The following is a 17,500-nucleotide window of genomic DNA, read 5'->3' as shown; positions in this document are numbered from 1 at the left end:
TATATATATATATATATATATCTTTCTATATCCATCTCTCTCTCTCTCTCTCTCTCTATATATATATATATATATATGTATATATATTTTTAGCTCTCTCTCTCTCTCTCTGCTTGTTTGAGGGTTTTTTTATGTCCAGGGCTGGGTGGGAAAAAAAAAGTATGTGCACTTGCTTATGTCATTACCCTGGTGAAATAAAATTTCGTTTCATTTCATTCCATTTCGTTTCTCCATATAAAATTATATATATGTGTGTGTATATATATATATATATCTTTAGCTCTCTGTCTGTCTGTCTGTCTCTCTCTCTATATATATATGCACGAGCTCAAGGCCTCATTAGCGTGTTGGGGGTGCTGTGCTGTGGGGCAGGCTTCTACCTAGCAGATGAGTTGAAGCGTATTTGGATTCGGTTGTCCGAACACAGTGACATCTCCTTGAAGCTATTACTTGACGGGCCGAGTGGTTAAGGCGTTGGACTCTCAATCTGAGCGTCCCGGGTTCGAATCCCCCGTCACGGCCGGCGCCAGGTGTGTAAAGGGTGAAGGTTTTTCCCGATCTCCCAGGTCAACATATTTATGTGCAGCACACCTGCTTAGTGCCTGAACGCCCTTCGTGTGTATACGCTCGCAGAAGATCAAATACGCACGTTAAATATCTTGTAATCCATGTCAGCGTTCGGTTGGTTATGGAAACAAGAACATACCCAGCATGCATAACCCCGAAAACGGAGTATGGCTGTCTACTTGGCGGGGTAAATAAAACAACAACAAACAAACAAACAAACAAACAAAAAAACCCGAAAAATGTTAAAAGTCTGTAAGAGTATATGTGTGCGTGACTGAAACTTCATCGAGTGACACAGGAAACGAATGATGAGCGCCCATTTTCAGAGACAGCCGTCAGTCGGCTCTACCCCAGGTAGGTAAGCAGCCAGTTGTGCAAATGACTCCTGTGATTTTAAAGCTCTTAGAGCTTGGTCTTCGACCGAGGATAGGCGCTGTATAAGAGTCCCGTGCTTGTAAAGCGCTTGGAGCTTGGAGGATAGGCGCTATATAAGTATCCCGTGTTTGTAAAGCGCTTGGAGCTTGGAGGATAGGCGCTGTATAAGAATCCCGTGTTTGTAAAAAGCTTAGAGCTTGGTCTTCGACCGAGGATAGGCGTTTATATAAGTATGCCGTGTTTGTAAAAAGCTTAGAGCTTGGTCTCCGACCGAGGATAGGCGCTGTATAAGTATCCCGTGTTTGTAAAGCGCTTGGAGCTTGGTCTCCGACCAAAGGATAGGCGTTTATATAAGTATCCCGTGTTTGTAAAAAGCTTAGAGCTTGGTCTCCTACAAAAGGATAGGCGCTGTATTAGTATCCCGTGTTTGTAAAGCGCTTGGAGCTTGGAGGATAGGCGCTATATAAGTATCCCGTGTTTGTAAAAAGCTTAGAGCTTGGTCTCCTACAAAAGGATAGGCGCTGTATTAGTATCCCGTGTTTGTAAAGCGCTTGGAGCTTGGAGGATAGGCGCTATATAAGTATCCCGTGTTTGTAAAAAGCTTGGAGCTTGGTCTCCTACAAAAGGATAGGCGCTGTATTAGTATCCCGTGTTTGTAAAGCGCTTGGAGCTTGGAGGATAGGCGCTAAATAAGTATCCCGTGTTTGTAAAAAGCTTGGAGCTTGGTCTCCTACCAAAGGATAGGCGCTGTATTAGTATCCCGTGTTTGTAAAGCGCTTGGAGCTTGGAGGATAGGCGCTATATAAGTATCCCGTGTTTGTAAAAAGCTTGGAGCTTGGTCTCCTACCAAAGGATAGGCGCTGTATTAGTATCCCGTGTTTGTAAAGCGCTTGGAGCTTGGAGGATAGGCGCTATATAAGTATCCCGTGTTTGTAAAAAGCTTGGAGCTTGGTCTCCTACCAAAGGATAGGCGCTATATAAGTATCCCGTGTTTGTAAAAAGCCTGGAACTTGGTCTCCGACCGAGGATAGGCGCTATATAAGTATCCATACCATCATCATCATCATCATCATGTACGTCCTTACCATCAAGGTGCCGAGAGCACACCACGTGGACGCAGGAGAGACGAGTCCTGTGTTCTGAGGATGACGCCGGAAATTGGCGTCATCAGTACGCGGTCCCGCGAAGACGTCAGCTTTGTCTGTGACGCCTCCTGCCTGGGTCCCCTGTCACGTGGTCAGCTGGTCTGGAAGGACCAGCACGACAACCCGGTGCCCACCTTTGGACACAACAGGTGCGTGCGTGCGTGCGTGCGTGTGGTGTGTGTGGGTGTGGATTGGGTGAGGGAAGTGTGTGTGTGTGTGTGTGTGTGTGTGTAGGAGTATGGGTGTGTGGTTGTCTGGTTGTGTGTGTGGTTATGTGTGTGTGGATGTGTGTGTTTTTGGTGTGTGTGTGTTGGGGGGATCGGGGGTGGGGGGGGGGGATGGGCGGGGGTGGTGGTGGTGGTGGATCTGTTGGTTAGTGTGTGGGGAGGGGTGTGAGGGGGGGAGGTGTGGGGGGTGGTGCGTAGGATTGTATGTGTGTGTGTGTGTGTGTGTGCGTGCGCGCGCGCGTGTGTAGATGTGTGTGTGTGTGTGTGTGTGTGTGTGTGTGTGCAGGGTCCACACGGTGAGCTACAACACCACACACCACACCACACCACACCACACCACACCACACCCACAACCTTGTCAGTGTGTGAGAATAGAATAGAATAGATAGAATAGAATAGAATATATTATCATGAAACCTTAAGGTTTTTAAGACACAAGTCCAAATGTAAGCAAATGAATGAAAAACACACAATTAATTAATCAATTAACGCAATAATTTCGAACAGCATTCATAAACAAATTTTCCTAACCTTGTTTGTATATAATTATTCATCATCTGTTAGCATCAGCATCAGTATCAGTAGCTCAAGGAGGTGTCACTGCGTTCGGTCAAATCCATATACGCTACACCACATTTGCCAAGCAGATGCCTGACCAGCAGCGTAACCCAACGCGCTTAGTCAGGTCTTGAGAAAAAAAAAAGAAGTTATCGAACTGGGAATATTTCCTGTGTTATTCGAATTTTGAATATCTTTAAAAAAATGTTCCCTTATGGATGTATATGAACAAGAAGAATGTGTACGTGTGTGTGTGTGTGTGTGTGTGTGTGTGTGTGTGTGTGTGTGCAGAATCCACACGGTCAGCTACAACCGGTGGATGATCAGCCGTCTGTTAGTACGCTCCGCCTTGCCCCAGGACTCTGGGGTCTATACCTGTGAGGTCCAGCACGAGGGCCAACGCCTACGTTACACCGCAAGTCTGCAGGTGGAAGGTGAGAGAGAATGAAGGAGAATGAATCCCCCCCCCCACCCCCAACGCCCCCCCCCCCCCCCGTGGGGATGCCCGGGTTGGGGTGAGGGCGGGGGCGTGGGCGTGGGGGGCGTGGGGGGGGGGGGGGTCTTTCAGTATTAATAGATACCATCCCCCACTTCTGGAAATTCTGTGTTAGAAATTTCTTTCTTCTTTCTTCACAGTTGTCTCCGTTTTTTTCTGCCATCCTGGTCCATGACCCTTTTTTCAAGCAAGCATTGACACTTTTTTTTTCTCTCTCTCTCTCTCTCTTTTCCGCAGTCTATGATGTACTATTTGTGCTGTTTTGCTCAGGCGATCAGGTAGTGAGATGTAAACAGTGGTATGGGCACTAGATGCCCATTCTGCAGTGTTATCTGACCCTAATTATGGCCCTTTTTATGCTTTTATTGTTTGGCTTTGAAATATTGTTTTACTCCTAAAAAAAAAAAAAAAAAAAAAAAATTGTTTCGTAATCTGGGGATGGTGAATTAAGCGGAATGGCTGGCGACCTCAGCATGGGAGTCTTATTTGCCATAAGGAGCTAAATGGTTGGGGCATTGTGTCAAGAACTGTATTTGTGGGTCTGACTTAATGGTTTTTGTGTGTGTGCGTGTGTGTGTGTGTGTAAATGTGACAGTTTTGTGTTGACGCGGCTGAATATGCTGTGACAGTCCGGATATTTATGGCCCTGTGCGGTCGGCTGGACTATAAACAACAAGAACATGAATGAATGAAGGAGTGCCGCGCGTCTGTGGGGCCGTTATCCTCCCGACACTGCTGTTATCTTAACTTGCAGACAGAAATACTCACGGATCCCCGCTCAACTCTCAGCCGAGTGACGTAAAGTGCCGATGCAATAGATAGTCTTTGTCGTCAGCACTCGTTCTAAAACATTCCAGTTCAAGGTCTTGTGGAGCGGCGAGATCTATTCAAGAGAAGATCAGTGTAAAGTAAATTTAGGCGTTCTGTGTGCACTCAGGCATGAAAGTTCAGACCAGCTCAGGCCCTGAGGGAAAATACAAGAAGATAAAAAAAAGAAGAAGAAAAAAAAAGAAAAAAAGAAGTAGAATAAGATACACAAACAATTAATTGATGAATCAGTTCATTATTTCATAGATTGAAACGATAAATAAAAACAGAAATACTAACAAAAATAGGTAAATGGAATATTATATATATATATATATATATATATATATATATATATATATATATAAATGATTATATGAATGATAGTATCAATAACAATAATGCTGATATAAGTGATTGAATTAGATAAATAAATATGAATAATAATAATTACACACATACGCGGTGCCAGCTGGGGAGTGCTCATTTTCTTTTGGAAGTCTCGACTGAGGTTTTGGTATTTAAATTCAGAATTACTTCGCTCTGTTTCGTCGCGTTTATATTAGCTTTGATAACAAAAAAAAGACCTGTCGGTCAGTTCTCCATTGATTCCTGATCAATTAGACATACGATTCGTGCAGTTCAACGGTTTTTTTTTTTTGGTTTGGTTTTTTCGTGGATAACGGCAATGTTCGAGGTTAACTCACTCAGTACGGCCAGTCCTCTCTTCTCCTCTACACAGACCCATCGGATGTCCAGTGGGTGTCTGAATGACCCAACCTTCAGCTTCCGTCGTCAGAATTGTGGTATTCTTTGTCAGCATTCACCTCTTCAGTATAAGAGCCTTCCGCTTGCAATATTTTGATGATGGTAATTGGGGTGAAACGCTGTTAACGTCTTCTCTTTCGCCGTTCGTATGGAGAGAGTTAACGGCACCACACACGTCTGCATGAGTGTGTATGTGTGCGTGACTGTGAAATCTGATTGAATGTCACAGGAAACGAACGATGAGTGACGTTGAAGGTGAGAATGAATGAATGAATGAATGAATGAATGTTACATGTCTGCATGAGTGTGTATGTGACTGAAACCTGACTGAATGGCACAGGAAACGAATGATGAGCGCCCAGACAGCAGCCGTCAGTCAGCGACTGTCGAGAGTTTGAATCTTTGTGCCATTTCGCCTACCCCGCCGTTCCCGTTTTGCCTATTCAGCATTTCTCTGTCTCTGTCTCTCATTCTGCTTCTCTCTCTTTCCCTCTCTGTCTCTCATTCTTTTTGTCTCTCTGTCCCTTTCTCCCTCTGTCTTTCTCATTCTCTTTGTCTCTGTTTCTCTCTGCCCCTCTCTCTGTGTCTCTCTCTCATTCTCTTCGTCTTGTTCTCTATCTCTCTCAAACACACACACACACACACACACACACACACACACAAATTGATCTCTCTCTCTCTCTCTCTCTCTATATATATATATAGTGATATTTTGCTTGTTTCTAACACACACACACACACACACACACACACACACACAACAACAACAACAACAACAACAACAACAACAACAACTAACTTACTCACTCACTAACTCACTAACTAACTATTTGCATGGGCGAACTGGGAAATAGACAAAGTGGGATCTCCACTTTAATGACTAACATGCAGATCACCACTTGATAGGTCTGGTGGATGAGAAGAAAGCTCTGACAAGTGTTCGATTCCAACCTGTACGCTCACCTCAGATTCACTCGCTTCCTAAGCGGACGTGTTACCCACTAAGCTACCACTCATTGCTGTGACAAGTGGGAAAGGTGTGCAGCCGGCTTTCGTGGTGGACTTTTCGTCGGTCGCGAAGCGAGAAGTAGGTCATATGACGTCATGGGCAGCCCACTACCGTAACTGGCTTCTCTGAGTTTGTGCTGCCTTTATTCGAACAACTTTTCGGCAGAGTTTATGAATGGATCAGTTCGAATACGTACTGGCAGACATATGACAAGAAACACGCTCAGATTAAACATAGAAGACTAAATCAAATAATGGGTTTGAAAATTAAAACGAAATATAGCATGTTAACTTGGAAAAATAGTCACCGAAAATGTTCAAAATCCTTTCGTCAGAACAGCGTTTTCTACAACGAAATTTTAGCCTTTCGGCGACCTGGAAAAAAAAAAGAGAAAAAGAAAAAAGGGAAATGAAGAAGCGCATGTGCACGCGGTTCTCGCTAAAGATAACCGGAGAACCGCCACGAAAATCAGACGAAATTGGATCACACACTGTGTGTATCAATATTTTCAAACAAAATATTGTTTCATTTAAACCAGTCCGCTCTGAATTGCAGAAGACCCCAAACCACGCCCGGACGACGGACCCAGACGAGGCGACATCTATGTGGAACCCGAGCCCGAGTTCGGCCACATCCGACCCGTTCGGGAAGCTTCGGGAGCACGTAACAGCCAGGAAGGCCTCGGATTGGTCAGAGCGCCCACAGTCATCCGCCACGTGCTGAACCTTGAGGGTGACGTGCATCACTTGGACGAGGAAGAAACTGCACCCAAGAGCCCAGAACTGGTGGTCGTCAACAAGGCGGACGATGAGGAGGAGGAGGAGGGTGATGTCGTCAAGAGTGAGGCCCGGAAAGCGGGGAGAAGGGAGAGAGTGCGGAGAGAGGCTGATGCCGGGGGCGCACCACCACCAGCACCACCACCTGATCCCTCCGATACCTTCACGATGAAAGCTGATGATGACGCTTTCAACGGGACAGCTACACAAGGTCCTGACAACACCGCTATGCCGCCGATGTTCAACGCGTCTAACGAACCCACTTGGAACGAAACTACTGCGAGCGGCGGAGATTTCAGTTCGAGTCCCCCCGTGAACGGTTCTGACATCACCGTGGCCATCGACGTACCTCTTGCTCCCCAGAACGACAGCCAGTCGACGCCCTGGTTTAACCAGAGTCAGGCGGACGCAATGCTTGATGGAGTCTCCACAGAAGACAGCAGCCTGACGGAGGATCCACCCACAACCTCTGGCATGCTGAACGACTTCTCGACCCCAACCCCGTCACCAGATGCAGGGAGCAAGTCGCGTACAACCCCTAAGCCTAGCTCTGGAGGAGGAGGAGGGGGGATTGAGTCGTCTTCAACTCCCAAGTCCTCCTCCTCTCCAAGGGCTGAGTCGTCTTCAACTCCCTCCTCCTCCTCTCCAAGTTCTTCGAGCAGCACATCCACAAGCTCCACATCAGGATCTGGGTCAGGGTCTGTCGTGGGATCCGGTTCAAAGTCTTCAGGGGGATCCTCGGACGACACCTCCACCACCACCACCATCACCACCACCACCACCACCGACTCCCCAGGGGCCATCGGCAAGTCTGCGGGAGCGGGTGACGGGGAGACGGACTTCGGGAGGTACGGGTTAGTGGCCTTCTGCCTGGCCCTTGCTGTAATCTTCCTGCTGCTGCTGGCGCTGCTGCTGTTCTTCCTGCTGCCCAGGTACTGCAAGAACCGCAAGGTGTTCTTCTTCACCCGGGGCCACAAGGAGGAGGGGGTCAAGGCGGAGCCCGTGGCGGAAGGGAGCGGCGAGGGCAATGTCATCCTTCTCGGTGAACGACCGCACAAGCCTCTGGCCCCTCTCAGCTCCGCCACGGGGCTCAACGGAGAGTTCATCACCTCTGTGGACCTGGAGGAGGAGGAGAAGAAGAAGGAGAAGGAGGACGGGGAGGAACCCAAGGAAGGAGCGGCGGCGGCGCCGGCGGAAGTGGAGAAGGCGGAGGAAGGGGAACCTGAGAAGAAGGAGCCTGAGAGGTGAGGGGGGTGTGGGGGTGGTTGGGAGGAGGTGGTGTGTGTGTGGGGGGGGGGGGTGGGGGGGGGTTCTTTTCGGAATTTCTCAAAAATGTATGTTCTTTCTTTCTTTTTCTTTTCGTTCTTTCTTCCCTTCTCTTGCTTCCCCTGTTCATGTTTCTTTCTTTTTCTTCCTTCCATTTTTCGTTTTTAAAGTAAAGTGTGTTCATGTGTACCGTATTTGCATGCGTGCACGTGTGTGTGTGTGTGTGTGTGTGTGAGCGCGCGTCTGTTCCGCTATACTCTCCTACTATGACACCCAGCAAAACCGTTTTCATTGATCCAAATATTCATATTAATATCCCCCAACCCCGCTGATTTGTTTGTTTGTTTGGTTGTTTTTTTTTGGTTTTTTTGTTGTTGTTTGTTTGTTTGTTTCGTTTTCACTTCAACGATTGGTTGCCTCTCTTCAACAGCTTTGTCAGCACGTTCTTGATTGGACGCCTGAGCTCCAGCAAAGCACCGGAAGACGCTCCGGTGATGTCCGGAAACACCGCCAACATGGAGGACAACGTCTTCGCCCCAGCCACCTCCACCCCCATCATCGACGAGGAGAAAGAGAAGGAGGGGAAGAAGGACGACGACGATGACACCAGCTCCAGCTCTTCAGACGACCGCGACTCAGAACCAAGCAGCGGCAACAACTCCAAGGACCCCGCCGACGACCTTGACCCGCCAAAGGCCGAGGAGCAGCCCCCGAAATCTGTGGACAACGGCGGAGGACTGATGGCCGAGATTCACGTGCACATCGACCCGACTGGAGGCATCTCCGTGGAGGACACACACACTGATGTGTAAACAAATAAAGAAAAAGGTGGAGGGGAGAAGCAATATAGAGCGAAAACAGCAACAGCAGCAGCTGTAGCTACATAATAACAGCAAAAAGAAGAATAACAACCACCATAAAAATAGAAGCAAGAGCAGCATCAACAATAAAAAAAGAAAAAAAAGAGAAAAAGAGAAACAGTAGTAGCAACAACAACAATAACAACAGCAGCAGCAACAACAACAACATTAACAGCAGAAGGAACAACAACAACACCAATCATAATAATAGAAGTAAGAGCAACACCAACAATAATAATAATAAAAAGAACGAAAGAAAAGAAACTGTAGCAGCAACAACAACAGCGACAGCAGCAGCAACAATAACAACAGCAGCAGCAACAACAAGAATAATAACATGCTCTTAGGATTCGGAAATAAATAAACATACTGACAAACATCCCATCATGTAAGTGAATCGCTTTTACTGAGCACAACTATCGGCAGATAGTTTCGTCGTGGTAACTGAGGAGAGATGAGTCGTTTCTGATAAACAACATTCGCCCGAGCAAGGTCAAGGTCAAGGGTATGCGAGCACATCATTTACATAATCATCACGTTTTGCGCGCGAGGTAAGAGGATTACATTGCACGCAAAGAGTTGATAGGAAGAAGCTCGAGCTGACGATGTTTTGAATACAGGACGCATGCAGTTTATCTGATGAAAACGGCATTTTGATTGGTCTGTTGGCATGGTGTCAAAACAGGTCACTGGGGTTAATGTATTCTTTGCTGACACTGATGGAAATTGTATACAGTGAAACTGGCAAGGCGAAATGGCGCTCCACGTGAGTTGCATATCTGCGAAAAAGTGTTATATGTTGATAACTGGAGGCGAGTTTCCTTTGTGTGTATGTGTGTGAAATGTAAACAAGTATGCTGATTACTATTTTTTTTTTTTAAAAAGGTGTTTGCTTAAAAAAGGTATGTAACTCCAAAATCTGTGTTGCAAAATAAACATTCTGCTTTTAAATAAATGGCAGTGGTCCCAGCCGAAGTTAAGGAGGTAATTTGTAAAGTTGTTTTTTTTAAAACTAATGATGTGCAAAGTGTGCTGAGTGCGATTTTAAAAAATCCTTAACTGCTGAAGCGTGGTGATCTGAGATCACAGCGGCATGAAATTGAGGGTGCATTTACAGCTTTCTGTGTTCTTTCATGTGGTGTACTTGGTTTTGCTTAATTAACAAAAGTAAATGCAATAATCCAGGAGGAAGATTTGCAGATACAGAATGGTGACCTGTAAGCTCTGTCTTACCTCAGTGAGGTGGCAGTTTCTCACTGACATCCTGACCTGTAAGCTCTGTCTTACCTCAGTGAGGTGACAGCCCTTCACTGACATCCTGAACTGTAAGCTCTGTCTGATCTCTGTGAAGTGACAGTCCTTCATTGACATCCTGAGCTGTAAGCTCTGTCTTACCTCAGCAAAGTGACAGTCCTTCACTGACATCCTGAGCTGTAAGCTCTGTCTTACCTCAGCAAAGTGACAGTCCTTCACTGACATCCTGAGCTGTAAGCTCTGTCTTACCTCAGCAAAGTGACAGTCCTTCACTGACATCCAGACCTGTAAGCTCTGTCTTACCTCAGTGAGGTGGCAGTTTCGCACTGACATCCGTACCTGTAAGCTCTGTCTTACCTCAGCAAAGTGACAGCCCTTCACTGAGATCCTGACCTGTAAGCTCTGTCTTACCTCAATGAGGTGGCAGTTTCTCACTGACATCCTGAGCTGTAAGCTCTGTCTTACCTCAGTGAGGTGACAGCCTTTCACTGACATCCTGACCTGTAAGCTCTGTCTTACCTCAATGAGGTGGCAGTTTCTCACTGACATCCTGAGCTGTAAGCTCTGTCTTACCTCAGCAAAGTGACAGTCCTCCACTGACAGACGTACTTGTCAGCAGCTGCCTAAGGGTTAAAGAATGATGAGAACTCTAGACCTGAACTAGAACCTGCTGATGCTCCCGTATGTAACTGGTAATTTGTTTATGTTTGTTGAGTATCTTATGTGTAATTGAATAACTAACAAATGTAATGTGCTCGTGTGTGTTTTAGTGTGTGTGTGTTTTAGTGTGTGTGTGTGTCTGTGTGTGGTTGTGTGTGTGTGTGTGTGTGTGTGTGTGTGTGTGTGTGTGCACGCACACGCGTTTTGCAATTATTTACATGATGTATTCAGCTTTGTATTTCGTAAGCTCAATTGTGTATCACGTGTGAAGTGAAGTGAAGTGAAGGTATTTCTTTCATGCAGTTTCTTCTTTCATTTTCATGTCACAGACCCAACGTCCATCTTTGATTAAAAAAAAAAAATGTTTAACGCGCCTACTCCTTCCATGTTTGTTTATTTTGTGACATTAAAAAACAACAACATCATCAAAAGACCACCCCCCTCCCCCACCCCACACCCTCCTCCCGACTCCACTCTGTATATCTGTCTCCGGTGTCCTCCGTTTTCTTCACTAAGGGTCTTGTTGTTCTTGTTGTTGTTGTTGTTGTTCTTCTTCTTCTTCTCCTCCTCCTCCTCCTTCTTCTTCCTCTTCTTGTTCTTGTTGTTCTTCTCCTCCTCCTCCTCCTCCTTCTTGTTCTTGTTGTTGTTCTTGTTGTTCTTCTTGTTCTTGTTTCTTCGTCTTCTTCTTCTTCTTCTTCGTCTTCTTCTTCTTTTTCGTGGAGGAGGAGAATTTTTTTGTTTAATGCTCCATGACACCAACTGATGGCTAGTGACCAATGACACCTGTTGTTGTTGTTCTTCTTCTTCTTGTTCTCCTTCTTGCTCCTCTCCTTCTTCTCCTTCTGTTTGTCCCTTTTCTCGCTCTCCTTCCACCTCTTTTTGTTTTCTCTGACTGGTTTAGCAGATTATGCGTGAATGCTTGTACATGTTCTTGAATGAAGCTGCTTATATGTTTTTTGCTTTTGTCACCATCTTAGCGCTAGCGCAGAAGTCTGTTTTTTGTTGTTGTTTTTTTACTATTTGTGTTTGAATGACTCGTAGTTTCGTTTTTGCCCTGAAATTATGTTGCTTTAGAATACTAAGCACTTTACGTTGTATATTTCGGATCCACTCTGTTCACGCATACCCAGATTCAAACACTCGACTGTTGGCCGCCGTTCTTTCTCTGTCTCTGGACCTTACGATTGGAATGAACTTCCTCTTTCGCTTCGTCAAGTCTCCACACTCAGCTCTTTCAAGTCTGGCCTTAAAACCCACCTCTTCCCAAAATAGCCTCCCTTGCCTGCCCTTCCTTGTCTTTAGTTTTCTCCAGTTTTAGAGTTATGTATGCGTGTGAATGACTGGTACGAAAGCGCTTTGATTTGTCTCTGCACAAGATTCAGCGTTATATAAATACCATTACTATTAATTTTTTTTTTCATTTCTTAAGCTTGTTTTAACAGATCGTTTATTTGTTATTTTCAAAACTTGGATGCAAAAGCAACATCAAAATCGACCACAACGGGTCAAGGGTCAAACTAACACTTCCCAAGAAATGCTGACAGAATTATTTTTCCAATCTGAATCTTACCTTTAACGCATTAACAATGTTACTCACTGTGAGGTTTAAACCCCACAAAAATGCTTATTTCCATTAACTTTAAGTGCATGCATGATCAGTCGTTATGTTTTCTTTCGAGTTTTATAATGAGGTATTCAGTCATGTGCCTTAATTGATTCCATCAGAATTTTCTTTCAGTGTAGTCTATGAATTTTTCATGATTTGTCACAATTCGGATTGTTTTCTTTCTTTTGAAAATAAAGATTGCTTAAAGTAGTTGAATGTTGCTTTTTTCCCCGTAATATACTAACACAAGACGCTCCTCAATCAACGATTAACAAAGTATTACTGATTGATATGTTCTTAATTGTATTAAACTTCATTATTTTTCTTTTTTTTTTTACATTGGCGGTTCCTAAAACATCTTCAGTTTTATTTTTGCAGTTTCCATCGGTGTTTTCACCGTGATTTTCTTTTGTAATATCATTATTTTCTCTTACATCGGTTTGTTCAGAATTCTTGTATATATTTTTGTACTGATTTTAATAAAAAATTGTTCAAAACTCACGTTGTCTTGAATCATGATATTAAGTGTGTGTGTGTGTGTGTGTGTGTGTGTGTGTGTGTGTGTGTGTGTGTGTGTGTGTGTGTGTGTGTGTGTTGTTGTTGTTGTTGTTGCTGTTGCTGCTGCTGCTGCTGCTGCTGTTCTTGTTGTTGTCGCTTAATCTGGCGAATGCTTTTTAGGAACAACGGAGTTTGTCACAAGCTAGAGTAAAAAAAACAAACAAAACAACAACAGAAAACAAACAAACAAGCAAACAACAACAACAAAACCAACAAAGAAACAATCAAACAAAAAAACTGGCTGCATCATTCACAGCAGGTATACCAGAGCGTTTTAACTCTTTCCATACGAACGGCGAAAGAGACGACGTTAACAGCGTTTCACCCCAATTACCATCATCAAAATATTGCAAGCGGAAGGCTCTTATACTGAAGAGGTGAATGTTGACAAAGAATACCACAATTCTGACGACGGAAGCTAAAGGTTGGGTCATTCAGACACCCACTGGACATCCAAGGGGTCAGTGTAGAGGAGAAGAGAGGACTGGCTGTACTGAGTGAGTTAAAGTTTCTACTCTTTTGGACTTGGTTTTCTAGTCTTTTGGACTCGACGATAAATCGAGGTCCTATAGTGGAGTGATGGCCTAGAGGTAACGCGTCCGCTTAGGAAGCGAGAGAATCTGAACGCGCTGGTTCGAATCACGGCTCAGCCGCCGATAGTTTCTCCCCCTCCACTAGTCCTTGAGTGGTGGTCTGGACGCTAGTAAGTCGGATGAGACGACAATCCGAGGTCCCGTGTGCAGCATGCACTTAGTGCACGTAAAATAACCCACGGCAACAAAACAGTCGTTCTTGGCAAAATTCTGTAGAAAAATCCACTTCGATAGGAAAAACAAATAAAACTACAGGCAGGAAAAAATACAAAAAAATGGGTGACGCTGTAGTGTAGCGACGCGCTCTCCCTGAGGAGAGCAGCCCGAAATACACACAGAGAAATCTGTTGCGATAAAAAGAAATACAAATACAAATAAAAGAACCAACAGCATGGAGAAAGTTAAATTTGCCTGGCAAAACACAATTTAATATGAAAACAAATTTGCCTACAACACAATGCAATGCAAAACATAACACGACAATACAACACAGTACGGTACAATGTGGTACGGAGACGAGAGGATACAACAAAATTCACACAATACGACACTATGTAACACACGGCAGCACAATACAGTACAATACAATGCCATGCGATGCGATGAGATACGATCAGATAATGAAAGAGGAGACATTATGACACAATACAACACAATACGATGCAATGCAATACAATGCAGTACAACACATACAGTACAGTGCTCTACGCTATGCTACAAGACAGGAGACGATAAGACAAGACAAGACAAGAAAAGGCAAGGCAAGACAAGGCCAGGCAAGGCAAGGCCAGGCCAGGCAAGACAAGGCAAGGCAAGGCAAGATAAGGCAAGGCCAGGCAAGGCAAGATAAGGCCAGGCCAGGCAAGGCAAGACAAGGCCAGGCAAGATAAGGCAAGGTAGGCAAGTCAAGGCAAGGCAAGATAAGGCAAGGCCAGGCCAGGCAAGACAAGGCAAGGCAAGGCAAGATAAGGCAAGGCCAGGCAAGATAAGGCAGGGCCAGGCAAGATAAGGCAGGGCCAGGCAAGACAAGGCAAGGCAAAGTAAAACAAGACAAGACAAGACAAGGCAAGACAAAGCAAGGCAAGGCAAGGCAAGGCAAGGCAAGATAAGGCAAGGCAAGGCAAGACAAGACAAGGCAAGGCAAAGCAAGGCAAAGTAAAGCAAGACAAGAAAAGACAAGGCAAGGCAAGGCAAGGCAAGGCAAGGCAAGGCAAGGCAAGGCAAGACAAGGCCAGGCAAGATAAGGCAAGGCCAGGCAAGTCAAGGCAAGGCAAGATAAGGCAAGGCCAGGCAAGGCAAGACAAGGCCAGGCAAGGCAAGAGAAGACAAGACAAGGCAAGGCAAGGCAAGGCAAGATAAGGCAAGGTCAGGCAAGGCCAGGCCAGGCAAAGTAAAACAAGACATGTGAAGACAAGACAAGGCTAGACAAAGCAAGGCAAGGCAAGGCAAGGCAAGGCAAGGCAAGGCAAGGCAAGGCAAGGCAAGGCAAGGCAAAGCAAGGCAAAGTAAAGCAAGACAAGAAAAGACAAGACAAGGCAAGGCAAGGCAAGGCAAGGCAAGGCAAGGCAAGAGAAGACAAGACAAGGCAAGACAAGACAAGGCAAGACCAGGCAAGGCCAGGCAAGACAAAGCAAGGCAAAGTAAAGCAAGACAAGAGAATACAAGACAAAGCAAGGCAAGGCAAGAAGACAAGACAAGACAAGACAAGACAAGCAGGCCATAGCTCAGCTGTGTGTTCTGGGCCAGGTCAACGCTTATTTCAACAGTTTCAACATACGAAATGGAACATCTATTTATGCTGGAACATGATCTGAGCCTCACAACAAGTATACGAGACATTGACATACATACATTAAATTCAATGGATACAATAAACGATCAGTTGTTGATAGAATTTTATTCAACCAATGGCAAAACAACCACATACATACATCAAATTCAATGGATACAATAAACGATCAATTATTGATAGAATTTTATTCAACCAATGGCAAAACAACAACAACAAAACCCACAAAAAAACAACAATAAAATCCCCCTCCCCCCCCCCCACCCCCGACGCCCCACCTCTCGCCCCACCCTCCCAAAAAAACCCGCACAAATTGTCGAGCAAACATTCCAACAGTTGGTAAAGTGTCCCATGAATAATTATGATTATCATTCACGTAACTACCACTGAAAGTTTTAATTCTGATTGTTGATGACAAAAGAATTGTAAAAAAAGAAGAAGAAGTTATAATTCGTATTGATAAATGAATACATGGAGAGACGCTGGAAAAGTTATGTTTTTTGGGTTTGAATTTTGTTTAACTCTCTCCATACGAACGGCGAAAGAGACGACGTTAACAGCGTTTCACCCCAGTTACCATCATCAAAATATTGCAAGCGGAAGGCTCTTATACTGAAGAGGTGAATGTTGACAAAGAATACCACAATTCTGACGACGGAAGCTAAAGGTTGGGTCATTCAGACACCCACTGGACATCCGAGGGGTCTGTGTAGAGGAGAAGAGAGGACTGGCCGTACTGAGTGAGTTAAAATTTCCAGCTGTCCATTAGAGCGAGTAGCCACACGTATTTTTTTTCCTGTACGCATTCTTCTTCTTCAATTAGTATGGATCAAGAAATGCGCTGATAAGTACTCCACCTCTTCACTTTAGTCATTTACTATGAATACTGAATACATATTTTTGTTCTTTTATTATCCTCGGTCATACGAACGCTTTTTGATGAGTGCATACATTATGTCTTCTTAAAGGCGTAATCACACACACACACACACACACACACACACACACACACACACACACACACACAGTGATCATGTATTATTTTACTTGCGATATGATAAAATGTCACATACCTGTACTAGCATCTTTCCCAATGAAAGAAATCTTGGACTCTCACTTTTATTGTTCGATTTTTTTTTTCAAATCACTGTCACATAGTCCAGTTGGATTGTTGTTATAAGTTCTTTCTTTTTTTAAGGGGGCAGGGGGGCAGGGGCGAGAGGTGGGCAGGGAGTGTCAAGAAATTTTGGAATTATCACTTGTCTGATCCCCCCCCCCCCTACCCCGCCTCCCCCCTTTTTTTTCTTTTTTCTTTTTTTTTTCCATGTCTAAAATCACTTAAAGTGGATAGACATTAAATGAAATTGAACACACACACATAACAATATTAAAGAAAATACTTCCTGAATAATAGACTTGAACGTTGAAATCATCATGTCCACCGCCCCCCCCCCCCACCCCCCCCCCCCCCCCCCCCCCCCCCCCCCCCCCCCCCCGCCTTTTCTACTCAAGACGTGACCAGAACTTTGGGTCTATGCATACATTCGGCATCTACTTCCTTAAAAAAAAAAAAAATAAAGCAGATGTGTTCTAGCGCATATGGCTTAGTCCGCACGCTGTCATACCTATTTGAAACTGAAACCGAAAATGTACAAGCTGTAGCCTGCATTGCTTTAAAGCAGATGTTTTGTAGCGCATATGGATCAGTCCTCACGCTTTGACGCCTGAAACTGAAAACTGAACCTGCAACTCGCATTTCTCCAAAAAGTAGATAATGGTGTAGCGTATATGGGTTTAGTCCGCACGTTTTTAAAGGCCTCCTCGAAATTGAAACTGTGCCTATAACCTATTGTATTGCATTGGATGGTTTGACATGGTGTGGTATGGTATGTTATATTATGTTCTGTTATGGTATGGTATTGTATAGTATTGTATTGTATTGTATTGTATTGTATTGTATTGTATTGTGTTTTTCCGATCTCCCAGGTCAACATTTGTGCAGACCTGCTAGTGCCTGAACCCGCTTCGTGTGTATACGCACGCAGAAGATCAAATACGCACGTTAAAGATCCTGTAATCCATGTTAGCGTTCGGTCAGTCATGGAAACAAGACCATACCCAGCATGCACACCCCCGAAAACGGAGTATGGCTGCCTACATGGCGGGGTAGATAAACAAAAACGGTC

The 17,500-nt window shown here is 44.7% G+C and overlaps 2 protein-coding genes across 4 annotated transcripts in view; one reads left to right on the top strand and one right to left on the bottom strand.

Annotated features, from left to right (window-relative positions):
- The window catches only part of LOC143302108 (uncharacterized), a 36,661-nt gene extending 23,786 nt beyond the window's left edge, over positions 1 to 12,875 (top strand). For both annotated transcript variants that reach the window (XM_076616641.1, XM_076616639.1), the window contains exons 3-6: positions 2,035 to 2,236; positions 3,164 to 3,306; positions 6,508 to 7,972; positions 8,425 to 12,875. In XM_076616641.1, coding sequence (XP_076472756.1) covers positions 2,035 to 2,236; positions 3,164 to 3,306; positions 6,508 to 7,972; positions 8,425 to 8,806 — 2,192 coding nt within the window. In that variant the 3' untranslated portion in view covers positions 8,807 to 12,875. The remainder of the gene's footprint in view (positions 1 to 2,034; positions 2,237 to 3,163; positions 3,307 to 6,507; positions 7,973 to 8,424) is intronic.
- A 3,943-nt stretch (positions 12,876 to 16,818) lies between these two features.
- The window catches only part of LOC143301881 (uncharacterized), a 13,814-nt gene continuing 13,132 nt past the window's right edge, over positions 16,819 to 17,500 (bottom strand). For both annotated transcript variants that reach the window (XM_076616302.1, XM_076616303.1), the window contains exon 6: positions 16,819 to 17,500. This exon is cut by the window's right edge and continues 1,316 nt beyond it. The gene's annotated coding sequence lies outside the window, so the exon portion shown is untranslated.

The sequence above is a fragment of the Babylonia areolata genome, chromosome 28, assembly GCF_041734735.1.
Source record: "Babylonia areolata isolate BAREFJ2019XMU chromosome 28, ASM4173473v1, whole genome shotgun sequence".
Taxonomy (NCBI): Eukaryota; Metazoa; Mollusca; class Gastropoda; order Neogastropoda; family Buccinidae; genus Babylonia; species Babylonia areolata.
Note: the sequence above shows the minus strand (reverse complement) of the source record. Positions and strands in the feature narration are given on the sequence as shown.